Source organism: Euwallacea similis, chromosome 4 (genome assembly GCF_039881205.1).
Source record: "Euwallacea similis isolate ESF13 chromosome 4, ESF131.1, whole genome shotgun sequence".
Lineage (NCBI taxonomy): Eukaryota > Metazoa > Arthropoda > Insecta > Coleoptera > Curculionidae > Euwallacea > Euwallacea similis.
The window spans coordinates 6,248,233-6,268,613 of NC_089612.1; the positions used below are offsets into that span (position 1 = coordinate 6,248,233).

Sequence of the window (20,381 nt, forward strand, 5' to 3'; positions counted from 1 at the left end):
ATGTGTAACAGTCTCAGTGCTGTTTTTCACTATTTTTCTCGGTGCAAAAATAGGGAAAACTTCATTAATAAAGCAGACCAGAGACAGTTACATAAAGAGATAGAGAAAGAGTGGGTACAGTACATGTAGTGGGATTTTGCACAAATAAGAGATAGATTACAGATTTGGAAGTACATATAGTCACCACAAAGAATGACGTGTGTGACGTGCTATTCTAAGTAAATGGTGGCTCAAATTGGTGAAATGGAAATCTAGAGCATTGTAGGGTGTGGGGAAGTAGATTAAAACTATGAGAGCGAGAGAGAAAACTTTACGGAGAAAAATTACTGTAATAAAACCTTGACATCAACTCAAAGTATTGAAAACATATTACAGAACTTTTCCCACTTTCGGCAGAAGTTTGCTTAGTAATGACAAATCTGAGCCTAACCAAGGACCCGAGCGTGACTTTAAACTAGAAAATGGGAGACAACAATTTAAGCCAAAAAATCAACAACGACTTATTCTCTACAGTGGAAAATATAAAAAAAACACTCTACAGTGAGTATATCTACAGTACTCTCTTTCAAAAACGTATATACAAGATGTCAGGCTAGTCCAGAGGTTGTTAAACAGAGCCTAGTAAGTACTGCTATTGCCTACATTGATGTTTCTAACTATAATCTATGCTATAGATATTGTTAGTAACCGTTGTAGAACTACAACAAATGGAAGAGAAGTAATAAAAGAAGGAAAGTAGTTACAGTTAGTTTCTACCTCTACCTAATTCTATTGGACAATCTACGAAAAGGTGAAAATGAAAGAGGAAGGACTGTGGTGAGGAGGAAAGTGAAATTTCACAACTGTGATTTGAATTATTACGAGCTAATGCAGCTAATGCACCTAATACTGTCGAACTCGAAAACATGGAAAAGTAGACGATTCAGTTCTGTCTTCAGTCCATAGAAACGACAGATATAGATCATAGTTTTAAACTTCAAAAGAGCACTAAAAAGACTCAGAAACGAGCAAACTATGGTGGCGTTCACTATAACTATACTAAAATACAAAATTTTGTTACGCATTTGCAGCAAATTTCAAAACCACAAACTAAGCAGGCCCGCTGGAGGAACTTGACGTATGCAACCAGGCATACATATTGAAAATGACTCCTCCGGAGCTGGGCGTTATTGCTGTTTGGCGATTAGACCACATTCGCGAAAATCTCAAAGATTCTTACGATTAGACTTACTGGCTCGATTCGTTAGAGTAGTTTCTCGACCACGAAAGAGAAACAGTTACAGTACTGACAGCCTGAGAGCGCCCCCCAAAGCTAAAGAAATACAGAATAATACGCAATAGTGGCTCTGGCTGAAAAAACCCAGAAGTGATTGCGAAAAGTAACGCGACCGGACTGAAGACGAACCCCTCGACCAAACGATTAAAAAGAAAACCACGTGGTGACTGTTTGTACTACCAAAACTGCAATACTGGCGCGCCACCATCAGCTGCTGCTTGGTGTGCCGGTCGGACGTCGTGGGAACCGCCAACCCCTGAACGGGCGGCAAAATCCCCACCCCCGTATAATAAGATTGGTCCTCCGAGTAGGATGCGGTCGAGAGACATTTGTGCAGTTTACGGGTACCTTGGCTGCGACTGCGCCTGGGCGGTTCCGGGCGGGGGCGGCCGGCGGGAGTTGCGATCGCCGCCGCTTGGGTGGAGCCGACCGATTGCGGTGGTGGCGTGCTGATTGCGGGACAGACACCGTTCATCTGGTGGACATAAGACAGCACATGTGGCAGTAACGAACACACACTCTTTACAGGGGCACGCGTTTTAGGATAGGGGGATTTCACGTACATCACTGCTATATTTACAAGGCGACTCTAACTCATTATTGTACACAAGCGTATTTAATAGGACGGTGTAGTAGACATGTTACTTTGCCACTTGACAGAGCAGCTAAACCCCTACAAGTGATTTTTTTTTTGTTTAGTAAGCGTTCTAATGAATCACTTCTAGTTCTAATTGTTAGTCTATGTGTTAGCGGTTTTACCCCAAAGAAGAGGACTGGTCAAGATTGTGCTGCATCCCATTGGTGAGCCCCCCGAAGACCGCCAAAGACACCCCAAGCAAAGTCAAAATGCACTTTTTCTATTGGTCTGAGGAATATTTCAATGTCAGTTTCGGATTCTTGGAACGGAGGTGTAATTTGCTGATCAAAAAGTCAATCAAAAACATATAAAAACTATGCATTTGCATCATATTAGTTCGATCTTGTTTTTCCCAGTGGGCAAGTTCACAGTAGTTGTTGGGGGTATGCCAAGTGCATTTACTTTGCAGGGCAGCGGACTCGCAGGAAAACGACTGTGAACACACCCTTGAGCTTCTTGCTTTCGACTTGCGATTTCCGATCATAACACTGTATGACTTAAAAATTGCGCTATTCTTAACTCATATGAATTGCAAAAAACACGTGATTTATGAATCATAACGCATTTAAATCCGACATCACACGTCGCAAACAAAGAGGCTTTGATCATTAACAGACACGTTAAATGATTTGAGATAATACACAGTTATCAAATCACGTAGATTTTCCTCAACTTTAACCAGCAAATAATTCTTCCTACTACCAGGCGTTTTTATGATTCCGACCCAGTAGTTGGCCTATATATACATATCTTATACGATGTTGAAAAGAAAACTAAAAGGGAGAACGACGAAAGCAAACAAAACATATAAGGCTGAAATAAAACAAAATCAAACGTGACAAAATCAAGAAACTTTATAACTAGCTTTCGGTGAGTTGAGTAATGATGGTTGCTAAAACTAATAAATATTTACCAACACTACCAGCTACGTCAATAAATCTAACGGAGCTAAGTCTGGTAAACCGAAGCAATCGGTAAATTAGTAAAGCTTCACCCTCGACTCTGAACCAACACCAGTAGAAACAAATAAGAAAAAAACAAACCCCAATTGCGCATCATCAAAGAGTAAAGACTTACTGAAACGCCTCATGAAGCTTCCGGTAAAAGAGGGCTGGGGACTAGTTATCAGGTCTTCCTTGTCCCGCAGGTCCTTTAATACTTGACCGTCGTTTCTCAAGGGCTTATTGCTGGGGACCAATAACGTGTTGTCCGTCTCCGTTTTCGTTTTTTTCTTCACCCCCCTGGGAGGCCTCGTGGGCGCCACGTCATCACTTAAATCTAAGTTATCGGGACGAATGGCGCTCAATCTCGCGTCGATATCCTCGAAATTCTCCTCTAGTTCCGGAGACATTTGGCCGGAGGAGAGTTCGCTGTGGGGTTCCTGCATCTGCGCGGGGCTTTTCACCCGGTTGAACTGATCGACCTAGCAATTTATCGGTTGGTAGGCGAGAGACGGTAAAATTCAGCAGGTTGGTAATGAATTAAGGAGGGGAAATAGGATAAGACTGAAAGGCTCTTCCCGCCCACCACCCCATACTAACCACTGTAACATCATCTGCGGAATCCTGCGACCCCAGATGCTCCAATTCCTCCTCCTGATCGAAAAGGTCTCCACCCGGCAGTGCCCCGGAGTAAAATATGCTGTGTCTCTTCTCCTTCAGCGGATTCTTTAATTTAATATCTACTTTACTCAATTGTCTCTTCAAGCCCTTCCAAGTGGAAGACTTCCTTCTTGTGGCCAGCTGCATTGAGGTTGGTACCACTGAATCCCTTTCGTCCTCCATCGCTTCCTGCGCTTGCTCGATTGGCGTGCGACAATAACCGTAAGATGGAGGCGATTCCGGAGAACGCCCCATCTGCATATAGAGGCCAAATGGCGGATTGAACGTTAATAAACACTAATGGACGATATCTGTATTAAAAGGAATACGCCAGAGCTTTCGGGGTTTACCTTTTAAGCGTCGTTTGAAGGGTGTTACGATTTACTAGGTTTACTAGGGTCGTGCAAAATATGCAATACTACTGTATGCAAAAGATATGTAAATAGCGAAATTATAATATAATATAAGGTGATGTAATAATAGAAAAAGAAATGAGTCTTTTAGACCATTTGGTGACACTGTGCTATAAAACGAAATTAACTTTAGACCGTTTTTCTTCTTTAGAACCCAATAAAAATGGGCAAAAAATTCATAAACCTTCATCAATACGCTCTATAATGCAGTTTTACTCACCGCTTGTAAGATCTAATGTTATACACGGTACAACAAATTCGTGAGTATGGCGATTTTTAAAACCAAGATATAACGCGAATAACATAAATGACAATGATGGTATCTCATATTTTCGAAACTATACGGTTACGAAGCCGATTAAATTAGAAAAAAGTTGCAGTTTTTGTGTTGTCAAATTTCTATTAGTTTGTGATATATGAAGAAAGACGAGGGAGGAAGGCCCAGGGGAAAACTTTTCGCTTCCCTTTTATAATTGACTCCCAATAGGTTCCCGATGCCGACGCCGCCTTCGCATAACTGCCTTGGATGCATCTGGGTCGGGCTTGGCTTGTTTATATTCCGCTGATTGTATTCATTTTGCCTTTGCAATTTGTCATGCCCATGTATCCAGCCCGCGAGAGACGTATCTTTTGCTAACCCCTAAGCATGAGTCCAGTGCGTTAAAGCAGGATTGGGAACCCCGCCTGGTCAATTTATCGACTCGTTTGTGTCCCTCGGCGCCCCTTTGACCCAGGACCCAACTTAGGGTGATTTTCTTTATGTCTCCCAATTCCTGAAAAGCGTTTTTGCATTTCTGGAAGAGCTCGAAATGACGAGAATGAAAGTTTTCCTTAATGGCTGGAAACACATAAACAACTTGGGAACGCTGTAAAAAGAGTGATAAAGAAATCGTAACTTTTTTCTAATTTAACTGATTTCGCAACTCTTGCCGTATAGCAACACCAATACACAGCATATTTATGACACCTTGTATACACCCAATAATAGAAGGAAGTCTAACATAAAAAATAAACTTTAGGAATATATGATCTTCATCATACTGTCAAGAATTCATGAAAGCATTTTATAGTCTAAGTTGAGGCACATAATCATGAGTTGTTAAATTAATCTTTCAAGTTTTAATAAGATGATCTAATCTGCAAAAAGACAAGTTTCTTGGTTCTCATAATATTAAGTTTGATAGAAAATGTTCCAAATGTCTTCTCCTTATATAAAATTTTTACATATTCGCCAGATTAAAAAAATATTAATGCGCTGATGTGCATATGAGTTCATTTCGTCTGAATTTGACCGACTTCTTATCTTTAGAATTCCCTTATTTAAACACAAATTTGTAATAATCTAAATCATGGGTTGACGAGTACTACACACTGACCTGATCGATGCTGGGACTCCGAGGCTGGCGTTCGAATTCCTGCGCTAGAGCGTCGGCATTGATCGGTTGATTTTGGTTCTTCTTAGGGCTGCGAGGAACCCTCGAGTAAGGATCCTGCGCCCCGTACAGGTCCGGACTGCCTACATTGAGCAGGCACACCCGTTGTTCTATATCTACTATCACAAGGCCGGCTTCGTTACCGTAAGCCATTCTGACAGGAAAACAAGAGCTAATTGGTAACAAGGACAAAAACACTCCATATACTTACAGCCCATACGAGCTATTTAGGGTTAAAGATGTGATGTGACTGGGTGGTTCTCCATTATTCCACGGCGTCAAGCACACTAACTGCGCTTGAAATCCGGGCGATTTTTTCTGCGCTCCACTTCGCACCCTCAATGTCGATCCTTCCTGAAATTAACCTTCAATACATGAGGGAAGGAAAGATATAATTTTTACCCTTTTATTGTCAATGTCGAGCATATCCAACTTGCTCCCCGATCCCGCACTGCCAGGCCCCGAAAACTGACAATCCGGCGATATCTCATCATCAATCACTTCGTAAACGATGGGGATTTCCAGCGACATAATCTACAAGAGTAGCCTTAACATCTTTACTTAATTGATTGCCTTCATACTACCTCCTCGCTGCACTCGGCCTTTTTGTACGTGAACAGAATCACGTGACTGGAGGCGCCTGCAACGCACAACTTCCTGGATTCAGGACACACAGAAATTAGGTGTATAGCAAAGGGGTCTTCTTCATTTTCCAACGATTTGGATTTGGGCTTCTCAAACACCTTGGAAGTTTTTAGTTTGTAAAGCACTTGGAGGGTGCCCGCGCTGGCGTCCCAGAATTTAATACTACCATCAGCGTGCCTGTGAAATGGTATTTGTGAATACACCGTTTAAAAGGTGAAATGTTTATACAGGGTTCAGTAAATTATAGCACGTAAAAATGCGGACTACATAATATTTGAGGTAATAATAACAAGAGGGAAAGTTTGCTCACGTCTAGAGTGAGAACGGGAAGCTCCCAATGATACTGCAAATGGAAGAAAGAGGAAATCAATGGTACTATGTAATAATTTGTGTAAGAATTTTATTGATTGTATAGACCTACTGATATTTAACTCGAATATCCACAATATACATACATGATGTTATTTAAGTACGTAGCCAAACTTCAAGGAGCGATTCTTTGAGTGATTCTAAGACGAAATTTATATATAAGTCTGGTAATGCTTCATTTTCAAGATACAGAATGTCAAACATTTTTTTGCTATGTGGTTTATGTACGATGGGGCCTCACCTTACTTTAGCATAGTAGCACATAAATTTCTTGATACAACTTAAGCAGAAAATTGGACCGGTCGCACGGATCCACAATCATGACCATCCAGATTACCAAATTTAAACCCGTTAGATTTTTTCCTTTGGACGTATCTAAAGTCCTTTGTTTATAGAACTCCAGTCGACATTAAAGAAGAATTAATTCAACGGATTTATGTAATCAGATAAGATATACGCCGGGAATATTTTAACGTGTTCGGCAATCGATGTTAACACGAGCTAATGCTTGCATTAAAATTTCAGGAGAACATTTTCAGCAACTATTGTAAGTTTCGTGTTACTGATGGTTAAATGTTTTGTTACTAAAAAAAATGCGTACTATTTGTGTGTGTAGTTTTAATAAAGATGTTTTCTTGTTTGATTTTTCATACATTTCAAGCGTTACTCCCTGTGCACGCTATTAGCAAAAGGAGACAAACAATTTCTAGCTTAAAATTCCTTTGTATTATATTAAAAACTATAACCAAGTTTCAATGTCATATTAATTTAGATCTTTTTATTATTTAAAAGTTTTTAATATGTAACGATTTTTTTTTAAAGTTTGACATCCTATGCTTTAAAACGAAGCATTACCAGATCTAGGTTTATATAAACTTTTCGTATTAGAATCTCTAAAAGAATCACTCGTTGAAGTTTGTCCTCGCACTTAAACAACACCCTATCTTTGTAAATTGTAGAAATTCATATACTTACCCGGTTAAAATAACTTCAGGATAACTGCATCCCTGCGCGGACCAAGTGCCGCCGTTTATAGGCCAGTCCATCTCACTACAGCCCTGCCTTTTTGAGCCCCCCGCCCTTCCCACCGAATAAAAAGCCGGAATTAAATCCCCTGGACAGTCCGCCAGGTAACTGACGCACGTCACTGGAGACTCATGGATGTTCATGGGATACGGATTGTCTATACAAGGGAATCCGGGTGTTTGCAGATCCATCACAACTAGATCATTTTGCAGCAGGGCGATTATCGCGAAAGGCTCTTGCATATCTATTGTGTCCTTTGCTTTAATTCGTTCAAAAAGTTTAATTGAGAAAGTTACCACTGATATAGGGAGACTCGCATAATGTAACGAAATCGACGACGTTATGCTCCATCTCCAAAACTGTCGTCGTTTTATTATAGACAACGGTAATACTGGGCGTTCTACAAGCATGGTCACAAGGCATACCACCGGAGAATATCACAAAGGCTTCGCTGAAAACACACTTATTATTCTCCTGAATTTGCCAGCTAGAGCTGAATGAATGGATTAATGCCAATGTTTTTTTTTGTGATGTAACAGAATGTTCGTTTATCCACCCTGCCTGACACTAGTCCATACAATCGCCAATTTAGCTAAAGCCCTACCCCGCTTTGTTCGTTTTCCACTCCACTTTACTAATCGGTTTGCATTGTTCTGGTTTACCCTCTTTATTAACTTTGGCTGAAAATACAATTTGCCACGTTTTCTCCAGTTTCTTTTTTAGTTAAGAAAGCAACTCACCATGAGGTTGGGAAATATGGACGTACTTTTGGTTGCTGCGTACGTTCCACGTAGTCAAAGTACCATCCGTATGTGAGCACATGAACTGCTTGCCTTCGTAGTGCCAAGAAATCGATCGTAGCTCGCCCGTTTGCCACCGGATATCCGAGCATTTGCTTCTTAAGTCCCATAAAACTATTTGGCCACTTTCATATCCTATCAACAACTAACAAAAAAACCATGGTTTACGGGAAAGTAGTAAAAATAAAAATACTCACTTTACTAGCATCTAACGGGTTATCACTTAAATGAACTATTGCTCCAGGGTGCGTTTTCCTGATGCTAAAAAACCAATATTGAAATTTCTCGTGAGTCCGTTACAGTCACTTACAGTTCGATTGTTTTATTCCAATTTATTACATATCCAGACAGGGAGAAACTCTCTATTTGTACTATGTGAACGTTCCCCTTCTCCGTTCCTATGTACAGCCACTTGGACTGAAGAGGAAGGTGCATGCAGGTAATCCTAAAGTGGTATAAGAAACCAAATTTTTTCTTCCTTAAACGACAAAACCAAGTCACTTACTTCTCTTTCTGGAATTTCAAACTCTGCACTATTTGCGGCACTTTTTGCTTGTAATTCCAAAGGTGGAGAGTGTCGTCCGCAGTGGCCGAGATCAGGAAACCTTCGTTGACCAAGAACTGCAGATGCAGGACCGAGGCTGACCCCGGAGGGCCGTCCATGTCGTGACGTACGTGCACGTCCACTCCTGGTTGGCCCAATCTTCGAGAAATTTATTAAGGAACTTTTCCGTAATAATTCAAAAACTATTTGCTGAAAGTTGGAGAATAGCGGCAACAACATCGTGCGTTGCCATGTTTATGCATTATGTCTGGTGGATGCGAGGAACAATTAGAAAATTAAGAGTTTTGCGCAGATTAGTTTATTTGACGGGGACACAAACGCTGCCTTTGTTGTGTTGTTCGTGGCTTTGATTAAGCCATGTTGAACAATAGTATTAGTTATCCCAAGCAATGCGTTCTGACACGCGTGGATCTGGACATTTCATTAACAAGAGTTTAGAGGTTTCGTCGCAGCCAAGACGTCTCCTCGACAAAGCCCATCAGATGCTAATGTGGTTAGAGTGATAGTGGCTAACCAGTAGGTCGGCTACCATCGTCATTTCCTTCCTTTTCACCCGAAAAAGCCTCGTCTGTCTAGCATTTAATCCGGCTGTGTTCCCTAGCCAGCTGCATGCTGTGTACATCAGTTGTCCAGCGGTGCAGGAACATCCGTTCAATTATCGATATGAGTGATAGATCGCCACGCTTCTGGAGATCCTCATGATGAATTCAGGCCTGTATGAAGGAGAGGAATTTTGTTCTTTTCTCGGAAGAGTTTCTAGGACGCCTTTACACTCCAGGGCCAGTTTGGAGGGTATGTCACGTCAATACCAAAAGCCAATATGGCTGTCTTATTATAAGAGCATCTGTTGGTTCTACAATCTCTTGGTAGGTCCAACAATAGTCAGAGCTCTCATGTGAGAACGGCAAACGCTTTAGTCTAGTCCTTGTCCAGCGGTATACGTACGTTGGGTCTTTCCACGCTGAGGGCCAGGACTCAATGGCCCCGAGGATAATTTGGAGTCCTCAAGAGGACACCCAGATGTTTTACCCATACTTCCTTTTATCTGATGGTATTCAATTGCTATGCCAGATCGTATCGATCTCTGATAGTAGCATATCTTTTCTTTTATTGCTGAAACGAATTGATTGTGCTCTTTGCTATCGTTGGATTCATTCTCAAACCCATCGAGCCGAATTGATGCTTTCAGAGGAATAAAATAGCTGTCGAATTTTCATTCTTTTTGTGTCGTTTCGACTGAAAATCGACCAAATTTATAAATCCGAAAGTTGTATAGCGTGGTTAATATTTGCTCATTACTTACCGAATCGTCTCAACCACACAATATGAGGCGAAAGAGGTGAAAAATTAGTTTAAATCTTTCAGAATTTGCCAGGGAAGTTAAGTGGTATGGCAAACAAAACGTTCGTATTTTTCCTAAAGCTCACTTGAATTAGGAACGATTGCACAGGACGATTAATAACACCATTAGGCTGATTTTTCACACACTTCCATCAATATTCTCCGCAAAATGCTCGAAATTAAGGAAAATTTAACTCATTTAGGTCCGAATCCGGATAATGATTTTAATGAGATTTCGACGATTGTCAAATTTTTTTAATAACAAATCTCGCTGGCCAATCACAGGTCGAGAAACTAGTGATTCAAGGACGATCAGATTTGAATACTGAATGAATAAAAATGGTAGGTGTTATGCAACCCTGAATACATAAAAAAGTGTTCCTATTAGCACGTCCCATTATAATAATATTGAAAAGCTTAATGAAACAAGCATAATCAAATTTCATGCGGAAAATTACTAACAAAACCAACGCGATGGGAATTAATTTTCCCTTGAATCGCGGTTTCATGCCTATTACAAGTTCGCCAGTTATTTAATTATAACGAGCCCTAAATATTCAATAGCAAATATAGAATATTTTGCAAATTAACATTTTGCCGCTATTTTCAAGGCACGTAGTTTAAATAGAGCGTGTAATTCCTGAGTGATACATCGATCGGCCAAAATGAGCGGCCATTCAAACCCTTTTGACTCTGCCCGTAAAATGAACTTTACGAGCCCAATCAAAGTTAGTATCTCCCGCACAAAGATCAAGTTTTCTTGTCAGAAACTCGAAACATCTTTTCCTTAATACCGTGCGACCTGATGGGACATATTTCATGAATATTTAACTGGGGGAAAAGTTGCTGAACCAACCTTGCAAACGACTTTTCAAAAAATGCCTCAACAAGGATTATCCACAAGTTGAATGGTTTTACCGTGCAATTCAGTTCGTTAATCTCCCTCCAGGTATCCCCATTCTCATGAATAATTAAATTTTAATTTTCGCCCCCACTATCGGGACCCAAAAATTGAATTTTGACGTCAAACCGATCATCACTTGGTTTGGTTGTAGACGCACATTTCCAGTGTCATGTTGGATTTGATTTTAATTTGTGTTTTAGTTTGAATGGAAATTCTATTTTTTAAAGCTGGAAAATTGGTTTTCAGCTAAAAGGGATTGTAATTATTCAATGTCAATATGTATTGCAAAAATGAATATTATATTAACGTTGGCAATAACATCGGAGCGACTGCTTCGTTGAAATTATCCGTAAATATTCATATTTTGAGTGAATATAAACTAAAACTGCCACATTTTATTAAATATAAATTAAATCCAAAAGCAGTATTTGCAATCCAAACTCCCACACATGAAACTACGTTCAGTCGAATGAAATAACACACCTCATACGGGAATATTGACACAGAGCGATTGTATCCTGAACGCAACAAAACGTATCTCGCTTTTCCTCTTTATTTGACTGCCCGTAATAAACCAACAGGCAAAGAGTTGAATAATAATTAATTAATAAACGAATTACGTGTAATATGTTGAACAATTTTTAAAATAATATATCAATATTTCCATACAAATGAAGCCGGATATACAATCCCCCCCCTCTTTTTAAACAAATTATTACTTTATTATCATTCACAAGCAGCATTAAATAAAACAATAAATATTGTCCTTTGACTTGTGTTTATTGCTCAAATTGTTGTTTATGTCGCCGGTAGGACAAAAAGGCCGATTTTTAAAAATCGCAGCATAGGTCGAGTGACACCTCAAATTAAGGGTGGTTCAAAAATACGTTTAATGCTGAAATGCGATTTAAAATCTATCGGTGAGTTTTTGAGAAAAGGGCTGTAAATAGAAAAAAGTAAGTGTCGTAAAAAAATAAGTTTAGCAGTACTTAAACACAAAAAAAACTTGTTTGTCGATAGGAAAATCATTTATTGCCGATTTTGCGCTAACAAACAGTTTTTGGCTATTTTGCTATATTATCAGATAGTGTTCAAAAGTGCTTATTCACATTTATTAGTTATGCGTGCGTTAAAAAAAATAGTTGAAGCTGTGTTTATTTTTGTCGAAGGTAGTTAAACAAAAAAAGATGTGTTTGTTACCCCACCAAATAATTTGGCAGAATTGCGATGTAGAATTACAGAAGTGAACAGATCAATTAACCCATAAACCTTCGTTAATGTAAGACAAGAATTTGCTGACAAGTTACATTTTTTGTCAGGAACAAAATTGTCTCCATTTCGAAGATTGAACTCAATCAATTTCCACAAACAAGCTCTCTTATTGTTTATGTACCATTAAATTGAGTTTGTATAGCATTTTTCACGGCATTTATTTTTTCTATTTACAGTTATTTTTCTCAAAAACTAATCGATACATTTTACATCGCATTGCAGCATTAAATGTAATTTTGCACCACCTTTAATTTGAGGTGACACTCGACCCATGCCGCAAATTAAAAAATCGGTCTTTTTGCCCTACGGGCGGCGTAAACAACATTTCGAGCAATAAACAAAAGTCAGAAGATCATATTTTTTGTTCGGGTTAACTGCGCTTTTAAATTTCAAGAAAGTCACAATTTGGGAAAATTTTAACAGGGGAAGGAGGGGCAACTTAGAACCGCACTGTATAAACGCGGAAGCGGATTTCTTGCGGGCTAAGTTCGGTTATTTACCTGGGAGGCCTCGGGGTCCTCGGGATTAGCCCAAGGAAGAGATCTTTCTTTCTCTATCTGTTCGACGAGGAATTTCTGCCCTCTCTTTCTCTTCGGGCTAGTCGCGAAGACTGAACCTTAGCGGTTATTCGTCGAACTTAGTCGCAAAGACATAACCCCTCGTTACCCCATTCTCCAAAAAAAAGGATTTTCTCTCTTTTCCTGTTTTCCTTTCTTCCGCAACACCCTGCACTAGTTGGCATTGATTCGCCAGTATAGATCAACTTTTGGCGTGCACAAAGCGAGATAAATCATCTGCAATAATCCATTTTAAAATTCTTAGCTCCTATGATTGCCTTGATAAAGTATTCATCCAGCCTCCATAAAACCGCCCATAAACACTTGAAAACCAATATCTATTCAAAAAACAATTTCACTTTTTTCCGCTATAAAAGCAGAGCAATCCAGAAAGCCTGGCTTCTCAGGAATAAAGAATGAACTTTCTCCCCATTAACGATCTGCGGGCCGTAAGGGATAGATAACACTGGCCATAAATTACCTCCTTTACCCCAAAGGTGGCCTGTAATCCTATAAATACAACATTGGGCCAGTAAAACTCTTTAATCTAGTTTTTGGAACATTTAGAAAGCCCTTTTAAGCGTTTTTTGAGAAATTGGTAGCTTTTATGAAAACTGAACACCGCTATTTTTCTGCACTCATAAAGGATACATTCGAAGAGACCCGCATTTGGAGCCGATAGCCAGCAATTTCTGGACCGGGTCGAAGGCCATGGCAGTCGGCTGGTATGGGAATCCATGCCGAAAGGTCTGAAATGAAATTTATAAAATTTTAGTATTCCTGCAAACACACAAAAGACCCAACCTCCTATTTCCTTGCCAATCCAGACCTATTATTACCTCCAAAAGACTTGAAGGCTAATAAGCATTTAAAAGGATTGCTAGATGTAAATTGCCCGAAGCTAGTCCATTATAATGCAAATAGTCGCAATTTCACAAATGGATTTAATTGTGCCGAAGGCGACGAGACCAGTCTTATTGTGGAAGTAATATCTTGGAAATAATATTTAAATGGTGGAATATTAGAGACTGCTTCGTAATATTGCAATCTGGCTTTGAATGGCTTAATACCCCTATTTGGTTCCTCTGTTTCCACGGATTACATCAGTAAATTGAAACTTGGATTTCCTGGTTAGACGTCACAACAAATAGAAAATATTGACCAGCTTTTCGATATTTACCACCACTGTGTCCTGTACCGAAGACGCTGCTGCCGGTTTATTTATCAGCTTAGACTTCGGAACTTCACCGGGAAGTAAAAATTGTTGCTGGTATGTTTTTTTATTGGCTCAAATAGCCCTGTATGTCTTCTCCTTTAAGTCAGATTTAACGACTAAAAATCAACTACCGAAAGGCAAGTCGGGGCTTACGCCCACATCAAAATTACTTCTTATTGTCGCTCTTTTATAGGCAAACGAAAAACCAAAATCGTATTATGTTTGTGGCCGTCGCAATAGACGGCCCTAATTACTTCTAACGAGCACTTTTTTCGTTTACGCACCGAAATATTACAATTTAGTGCTCCCAGAAGCAGTGGGCAGGATTTAATTAGTCGGCCCTAAAAAGTGCAAAAAGCAATCTTCCTCGTCTGCTCTTATTTTCTCGTTAAATTTCGTTTCTTCAAGTCGTCTTTCTGTCTTAAAAATTCTCTTTTAAAAGACGGGCTAAAGAGAAATGCTAGTTGAGAAGCTGCCACATTAACCGGCCCAAATTAATTACAAGAAAATCTGAAAAATGATTGAGAAAAAGCGCATGAAGCTTTCAGCACTTTGTCAAGAATAGGAAACGCTCTTTAAGATTAATTAAATAAGAAGTTAAAAAACTGGGGTTAACTTCAGAATGAAATATTCATAATTTATTTCTGAAGAATTCTTTACTACACACATATGTTCATAAAGCCAGGTTCTACTGTGTTTTTTGAGATTGGGTTTAATGTTCAGTTGAAAAGATTCAATGATTACTAGAGTTGGCTAATAAGAACGCTCCTAGTATGTCTACTAGATTCTTCAGCTCAAGACTGTTTTTTTTCCAAAACACTGGCACGATAATCTCTTAAATTAATGTAAACTTAAAAATGCGACTACCGTCCTGGGTCACTCCCCCTGTTGAAATATGCCATTTTAAACATCACAGGCCTAATCTAGCCGCCATATTAATTACAGTAAAATGTTTGTGGCAGAAGATAATTTCAGTGATTTTCTGGGCGTAATCAATCATTTTATAATAAAAGGGCTCGCGCAGGACCACGCCTGCTGCAAGGCTCAAATTAATGACCTGAAACTATCATGTATATCAAATTTTAGCGCCCTATTCCCTTATTGCCATTGTCCCTTCAAACACGTTTTAGTTTGTATTATGGGTAGCATCATTCAAACTTGAACCGACTACGTTTACATCGCTAACTTATGGCGTTTCGTAATTTTTCAAGCTCGGCTTTTACTCGCCGTAGGTAGAGCCATAAATAAGGGATGAAAATGGTGGCTATGCGGCTTGGAAAAAGCGCATTTTTATGGCGTTTTGAGACGTCCCTAAAAACATTACGTTATTTTCAAAATCTCTTACACTAATGTTTTATGATTTTAGGATAACTGCGACCGCCGTTTTTTTTTATCTCTGGGGAACCGTAAAACGCTTTTGCTTACATAACGATTTCATTCTGGAATAAAACCGGATAGTTTATGGAAGACTTTATAGGTGGAAACTACTAGAAAAATATTATAATTTTAACTGGATAAAATGTTGGCATTCTTTAGAGTTCTCTGGGGCAACTGCAGATATTCTACACGTCGAGTTTTAACCAGTGGATATCAAGGAAAATTAACGTCAAAAAGTGAAACACTCAATTAAATTTTCCTTTATAGCTTGGAAGAAACACGGCACGTGAAAACATCGTTAACGTCTGTTCGATGCGGACTTCTATTACAATTATCACTTCCGTTTTCTGGCAAACCTTCGTCATTGTTTAGAGTTGGAAGAAACGCGATTTTCCAGAAAATTAAAAAACTACACGTATAATCATTAAATCACGAAATTTCAGGTCCTTTCATTGGCGAAATTTCAGCAACATAAGCTATTACAACATAACCAAATCACAATCTTAGTCTGTTTTTGCGGAATCATCCCTAATTCCGAAGCGCGCTTATCTGACATGAAATGGCAATGCGAAAACAAGAAAATGGGCGAAACAAGATCTGCCTAGAATGTGTCGCAGTATCCAGTATCGACAGACTTGAAACGCACTTGACCCAGATATAGGAAGTTAGGGGAATTTCTGGCATTTGCCACCATAAATTCTAAAGCTCGATTGCGACTGATTATACCGACACTTAACTCTTGCCTGAATGTTAACGTAATGAAAACAAACATCACACACATAACCATCAGACCACTCTAGAGCATTAACATAGACATAATCTACCCTTCTACACCACTTGCAATCAAGCAATTCATCATTTAGCACCCTTGCTGGAAGTGTCACATTTCGACGACACTCCTGGATCTTTCCAGCAGGAATGTCCCTCTTAGTGCGACTGTAATTCAACTCTATTAATCATATACTGCAAGTAACCGTGTCTTGCTTCGCAAACTGCGAGATAATAATTAGTTATGGATTTTGCCCCGGACGATGTGGATGTGTCATTTCACTGCCAATCTAGCAAGTGTTTACACTCGGCTCCTTTTAAAGGGATAATTCAACCTCCAGGCTTCATTGTTGTAGGTTGGGCTGAAACTGCCCGGATAATTAATTTGACTGTCAAAATAACCTGTGGAATTAACTGTCTGCCACTAAACATGCAGAACAAATTTTCTCAGGCCGCCCACGCAAGGTTATACTGTAAATTATGTTGGTAGCTTCAAGCTGATAATAAAATAGGCAGTGACAAATGGGCTATTAAAAACAATTCTACCAAAAAATAAAGGTGTGAACTTATTTTTAAAGAGTATTACGGCAAGTTGATTCACCATATTGTCAAGACTGAGGTGCTGCTCAAGATTAAATCATATCAATGCGAGAAGCAAAATACCTTCACCATATTATCAAGAATGGGTAAATTCTACGTTCCAGTAAAATATGATTTAAATAAAATATGATACTTTTTTTCAATTATTTCGGAGATTATAATGTTCGTATTAAATTTCAAACACAAAATTCATATTATTCAATAACTAGTTATTGACATAGAAATAACGAACATTCGTTGAATCAGTAATTTTACGAATGTTCTTGTACTTCATCTTATGAACTCGTTGCCTTGAAAAAAAACCATTTTTCAACTTTCTTTTACGTCGTTTTCCACGACGGCCGTTGTTCGAACCCGATTAAGCTAAGTTTGAAAATAAATTGGGACTATTTGTAGGGAAATCTCCTTCGTTCGGCTTTAATCTCGCATAAATCATTAAGGCTGGATGGCACGATTTGTGCTTTAAACGCCTAAATTTCCAGTTTAATCATATATTAATAGCTTCGAACCCCGAATGAGTTGTAGTACGAAATATTTGTGTTACGTACATATAACAAGCGAACAAATTAATTTCATATATCAATCCTTTTTAAACTTGCCAATTAGCCCCTGCAGCTTCCACAGGGTATAGTGCAAATCTATTTATTACACAATAATTTGCACCTTTGTTTCTCTCTTTACGCTCCTAAGACCATCAATTCCTCGAAAATGGTCCTTTAGATTTCGCCTGTTTAAGACCGAATTGATTGGATTAAGACTTCCCAAATACAATTGCGCCTAATGGGAACGTAACAAAGTGAATAGTTTAGGAGAAGGGCAGCTCTCGCTTCATTAGGGCCTAACAAAGGGGACCCGTTTAATAACACTAATATTGGCTTGGAACATTCAGAAGTTTGAAATACGAGATATTTTGCATAAAGGGGGGACTGATGTTGCGCAACCGGGCACAAACAGCCGCGTGTGTCTTATGATAGCTTCTCAAACTCTATCAAAAGGACACTCGACGGCTATCTGTAACTAGTTGGTGGCGAAAAATCCAGAAAACCAGTCCACGGGACGTCTTCCACTTAGCGATAGACTCTATCAGATCCATAAGCGCGTAGATACGTATTTCATGGCCTCCTCGATCGCCGGATCTTTCTGTTATGGATTTTTTTCTACGGGGAACAATAAAAAACGAAGTTCACAGAAAAAATTACAAATCAGTAAAAGCGGTTGAGGAAGCTTTCAATATTATCGATGAGCGATTAGAAAAGTTATAATTTCAGTTTTGAAGCGATGCAATACATGAGTAAATAACATTGGAGGCATTTTTGAACATGTGTATTCTTAATAATTAATTAGATAATTAATAAATAATTGTTCATGAATAGGTATTAGATTTTTTCACAATTTAAAAAATTCTTATCAAAGCAATTCAAAAACTTAAATTTACATCTGATTTAAATGATGCGATGTGTCAGTGTCGAACAAATGATAAATCAATATGAACGACTTCATGGCCAACCATCTTAAAATTGCAATATCGGATTAAAAGAAGGCTGTAAGTCCGCCATTTTGAGAAATAACTCTCTACTTATTGGTATCACTTTAAAACTTGAAAAAATGCTTTTTTAAATAAGTCATAACCTACTGTGCTTTTCATAAAACAAGTGAGATTATGTCATACCTCAAAAATGACAGCTGTCAGGAAAAAAAGCTGGTTAGCCTGTCTTTTTCAGGGTCTTTTTCTTTAAAAAATTATCTATAATATTCGTGCTTACATAATTTCTCTAGAACCAATAATTACACCGCTAGTAGATCGATTGAAAGAAATCGACAAAACTTGATTTTTGAGAAATCTCTAATAAGCCATGGACTTTTACCAAGAAACCAAAAGTGGCTTTAAATTGATCCCCTAAAGCTGCAATTCTTTCCCCATTTAACCGCCCTGATGACTGTGCCAGTTTCCGAGATCCGTTCATTAGTCATCGAAAAAAACTCACTCTGTAGATATTAGAATTAAGCCGCTTTGGTCGTTTTGTCTAGGGTAAATCTAAACCCACAAAATCAATAAATATAAATGGTTTCAATCAAATTGCAACTGCATTAAACAGGATAAGCACCGGCTTTTGACGTAACCAGCAATAGTTGCAATTTATGGCAAACATTAATAGTTAGTTGACCAACAAGTATAGTAATGACCGCAATCAATAATCGAAATTGTTTAACTTCAATACACGTTTCAATAACAATAGTTTTCCTTCGATTGCATCACGAATAACCAAAAAGTAAAGCTCTTTCACTAAAAATTTCGTTATCGAACGGTATAAGAGTGTTAATGCTTAATAAACTTTCGCTCAAAAAGGAGGACTGATTTGATTGAAATGACGCTCAAAATCATGCATTAATGAGTGCCTTTGTATACCCTAAAGGGAATTGTTAATACACAGTCGACGGGAAAAGCTATTTAAAATATTACCAATAATGGAGCTTTCACTTAAGTTAAACCATTTTTTGTACCAATCAATTATTACCGTTCTGCAACCTCTTCATGATTCGCTAAACGCCGTTCAACAATGGGCCACGTTGCTAAAATGGGATAATAACCTTTGAATGGAAGAATGTCTTATTTATAGTTCCCCGCTCATGTAAAACTGAGCCATACATCACGGATACACCAGCTATCTTTCCGCATTAAGGTACGTGCTCTGGCTTAATAAATTCTTCCCCAGTCACGTATATGCGATCCAGATGTTCAGGACAAAAAAACAGGAAAATAAGCACGAGCTTGCGGTAAACTAGGTCAGTGTCTGAAGACATTTTCCGAGTGAGAGTTTCCCGAATCGGTGCAAAAGAAACGATGTCTGACTAATAATCTCTCGATTTATTAGGCAAATCGTCCGACTGAAATTGCAATAAACTCGATAAAAACTTGTCGCCTAGAAAAGTCGTTTAAAAGACAAAAATGCCAACCCCCTGATGGCTAAACTTAGTTTAGCGACGTGGCGCACAAGAAGCGAATTAACTTTTCCAACTTGGGCTATATTTCAAGGAATGTCGTAAAGGAGACAAATATTCGACCAAAAAACTAATATCCCACCTTCAGATATTTTTTTGTAAGGTCCTGGCGCAAAAAGGGACGTGCCCAACTTATCACGCTCGAAACTTTCTCGCCGGCGAAGCCATAATTAATGCATAATTTCTCTGGATAATTCTGCGGTAATTGTTCCTCAAGATTCTGTTGTAAGTCAAAAAATCGGCTGTCCGACCCCTTTACGAGGACCTTAAGAACCACAAATCTTATCTCTGCTTATATGCGACGACTCTATCAGGAAATCCCTTTAATAAGCTCCCTGGAGATTCTTTATTGTTTTTACCACCTCGAGCCAATTTCTCTGCTGCTGCTGCTGCGGTGTTAGTAGTAATACGTGAACATACATAAAACGGATCTTCTGCGCACAGCTCTTTCAGGTTTCTCTATTATTTTTCAATTTCGTTATATCCTTAAACAATAATTTATCTGGATACGTGTTTTCAAATGCAACGAGCGGCCTTTATCTAAAACCAGTAAGCACACAGCATTTGAAACAATAACCACA

General features: G+C 38.8%; 1 protein-coding gene across 3 annotated transcripts in view; it reads right to left on the reverse strand.

Moving 5' to 3' along the window:
* The window catches only part of Tomosyn (syntaxin-binding protein tomosyn), a 61,402-nt gene that overhangs the window by 14,045 nt on the left and 26,976 nt on the right, over nt 1–20,381 (reverse strand). For 2 of the 3 annotated variants that reach the window (XM_066389286.1, XM_066389287.1), the window contains exons 2-15: nt 13,491–13,588; nt 8,706–8,903; nt 8,511–8,645; nt 8,398–8,461; nt 8,141–8,345; nt 8,005–8,080; nt 7,697–7,851; nt 7,350–7,644; nt 5,945–6,182; nt 5,763–5,894; nt 5,572–5,714; nt 5,304–5,514; nt 3,455–3,769; nt 2,989–3,336 (exon numbers count right to left, since the gene is read on the reverse strand). In XM_066389286.1, the coding sequence (XP_066245383.1) occupies nt 2,989–3,336; nt 3,455–3,769; nt 5,304–5,514; nt 5,572–5,714; nt 5,763–5,894; nt 5,945–6,182; nt 7,350–7,644; nt 7,697–7,851; nt 8,005–8,080; nt 8,141–8,345; nt 8,398–8,461; nt 8,511–8,645; nt 8,706–8,903; nt 13,491–13,588 (2,613 nt within the window). Of the gene's footprint in view, nt 1–1,624; nt 1,752–2,988; nt 3,337–3,454; nt 3,770–5,303; nt 5,515–5,571; nt 5,715–5,762; nt 5,895–5,944; nt 6,183–7,349; nt 7,645–7,696; nt 7,852–8,004; nt 8,081–8,140; nt 8,346–8,397; nt 8,462–8,510; nt 8,646–8,705; nt 8,904–13,490; nt 13,589–20,381 lie in introns of all 3 variants that reach the window. The other variant, XM_066389288.1, reaches the window with a different exon arrangement.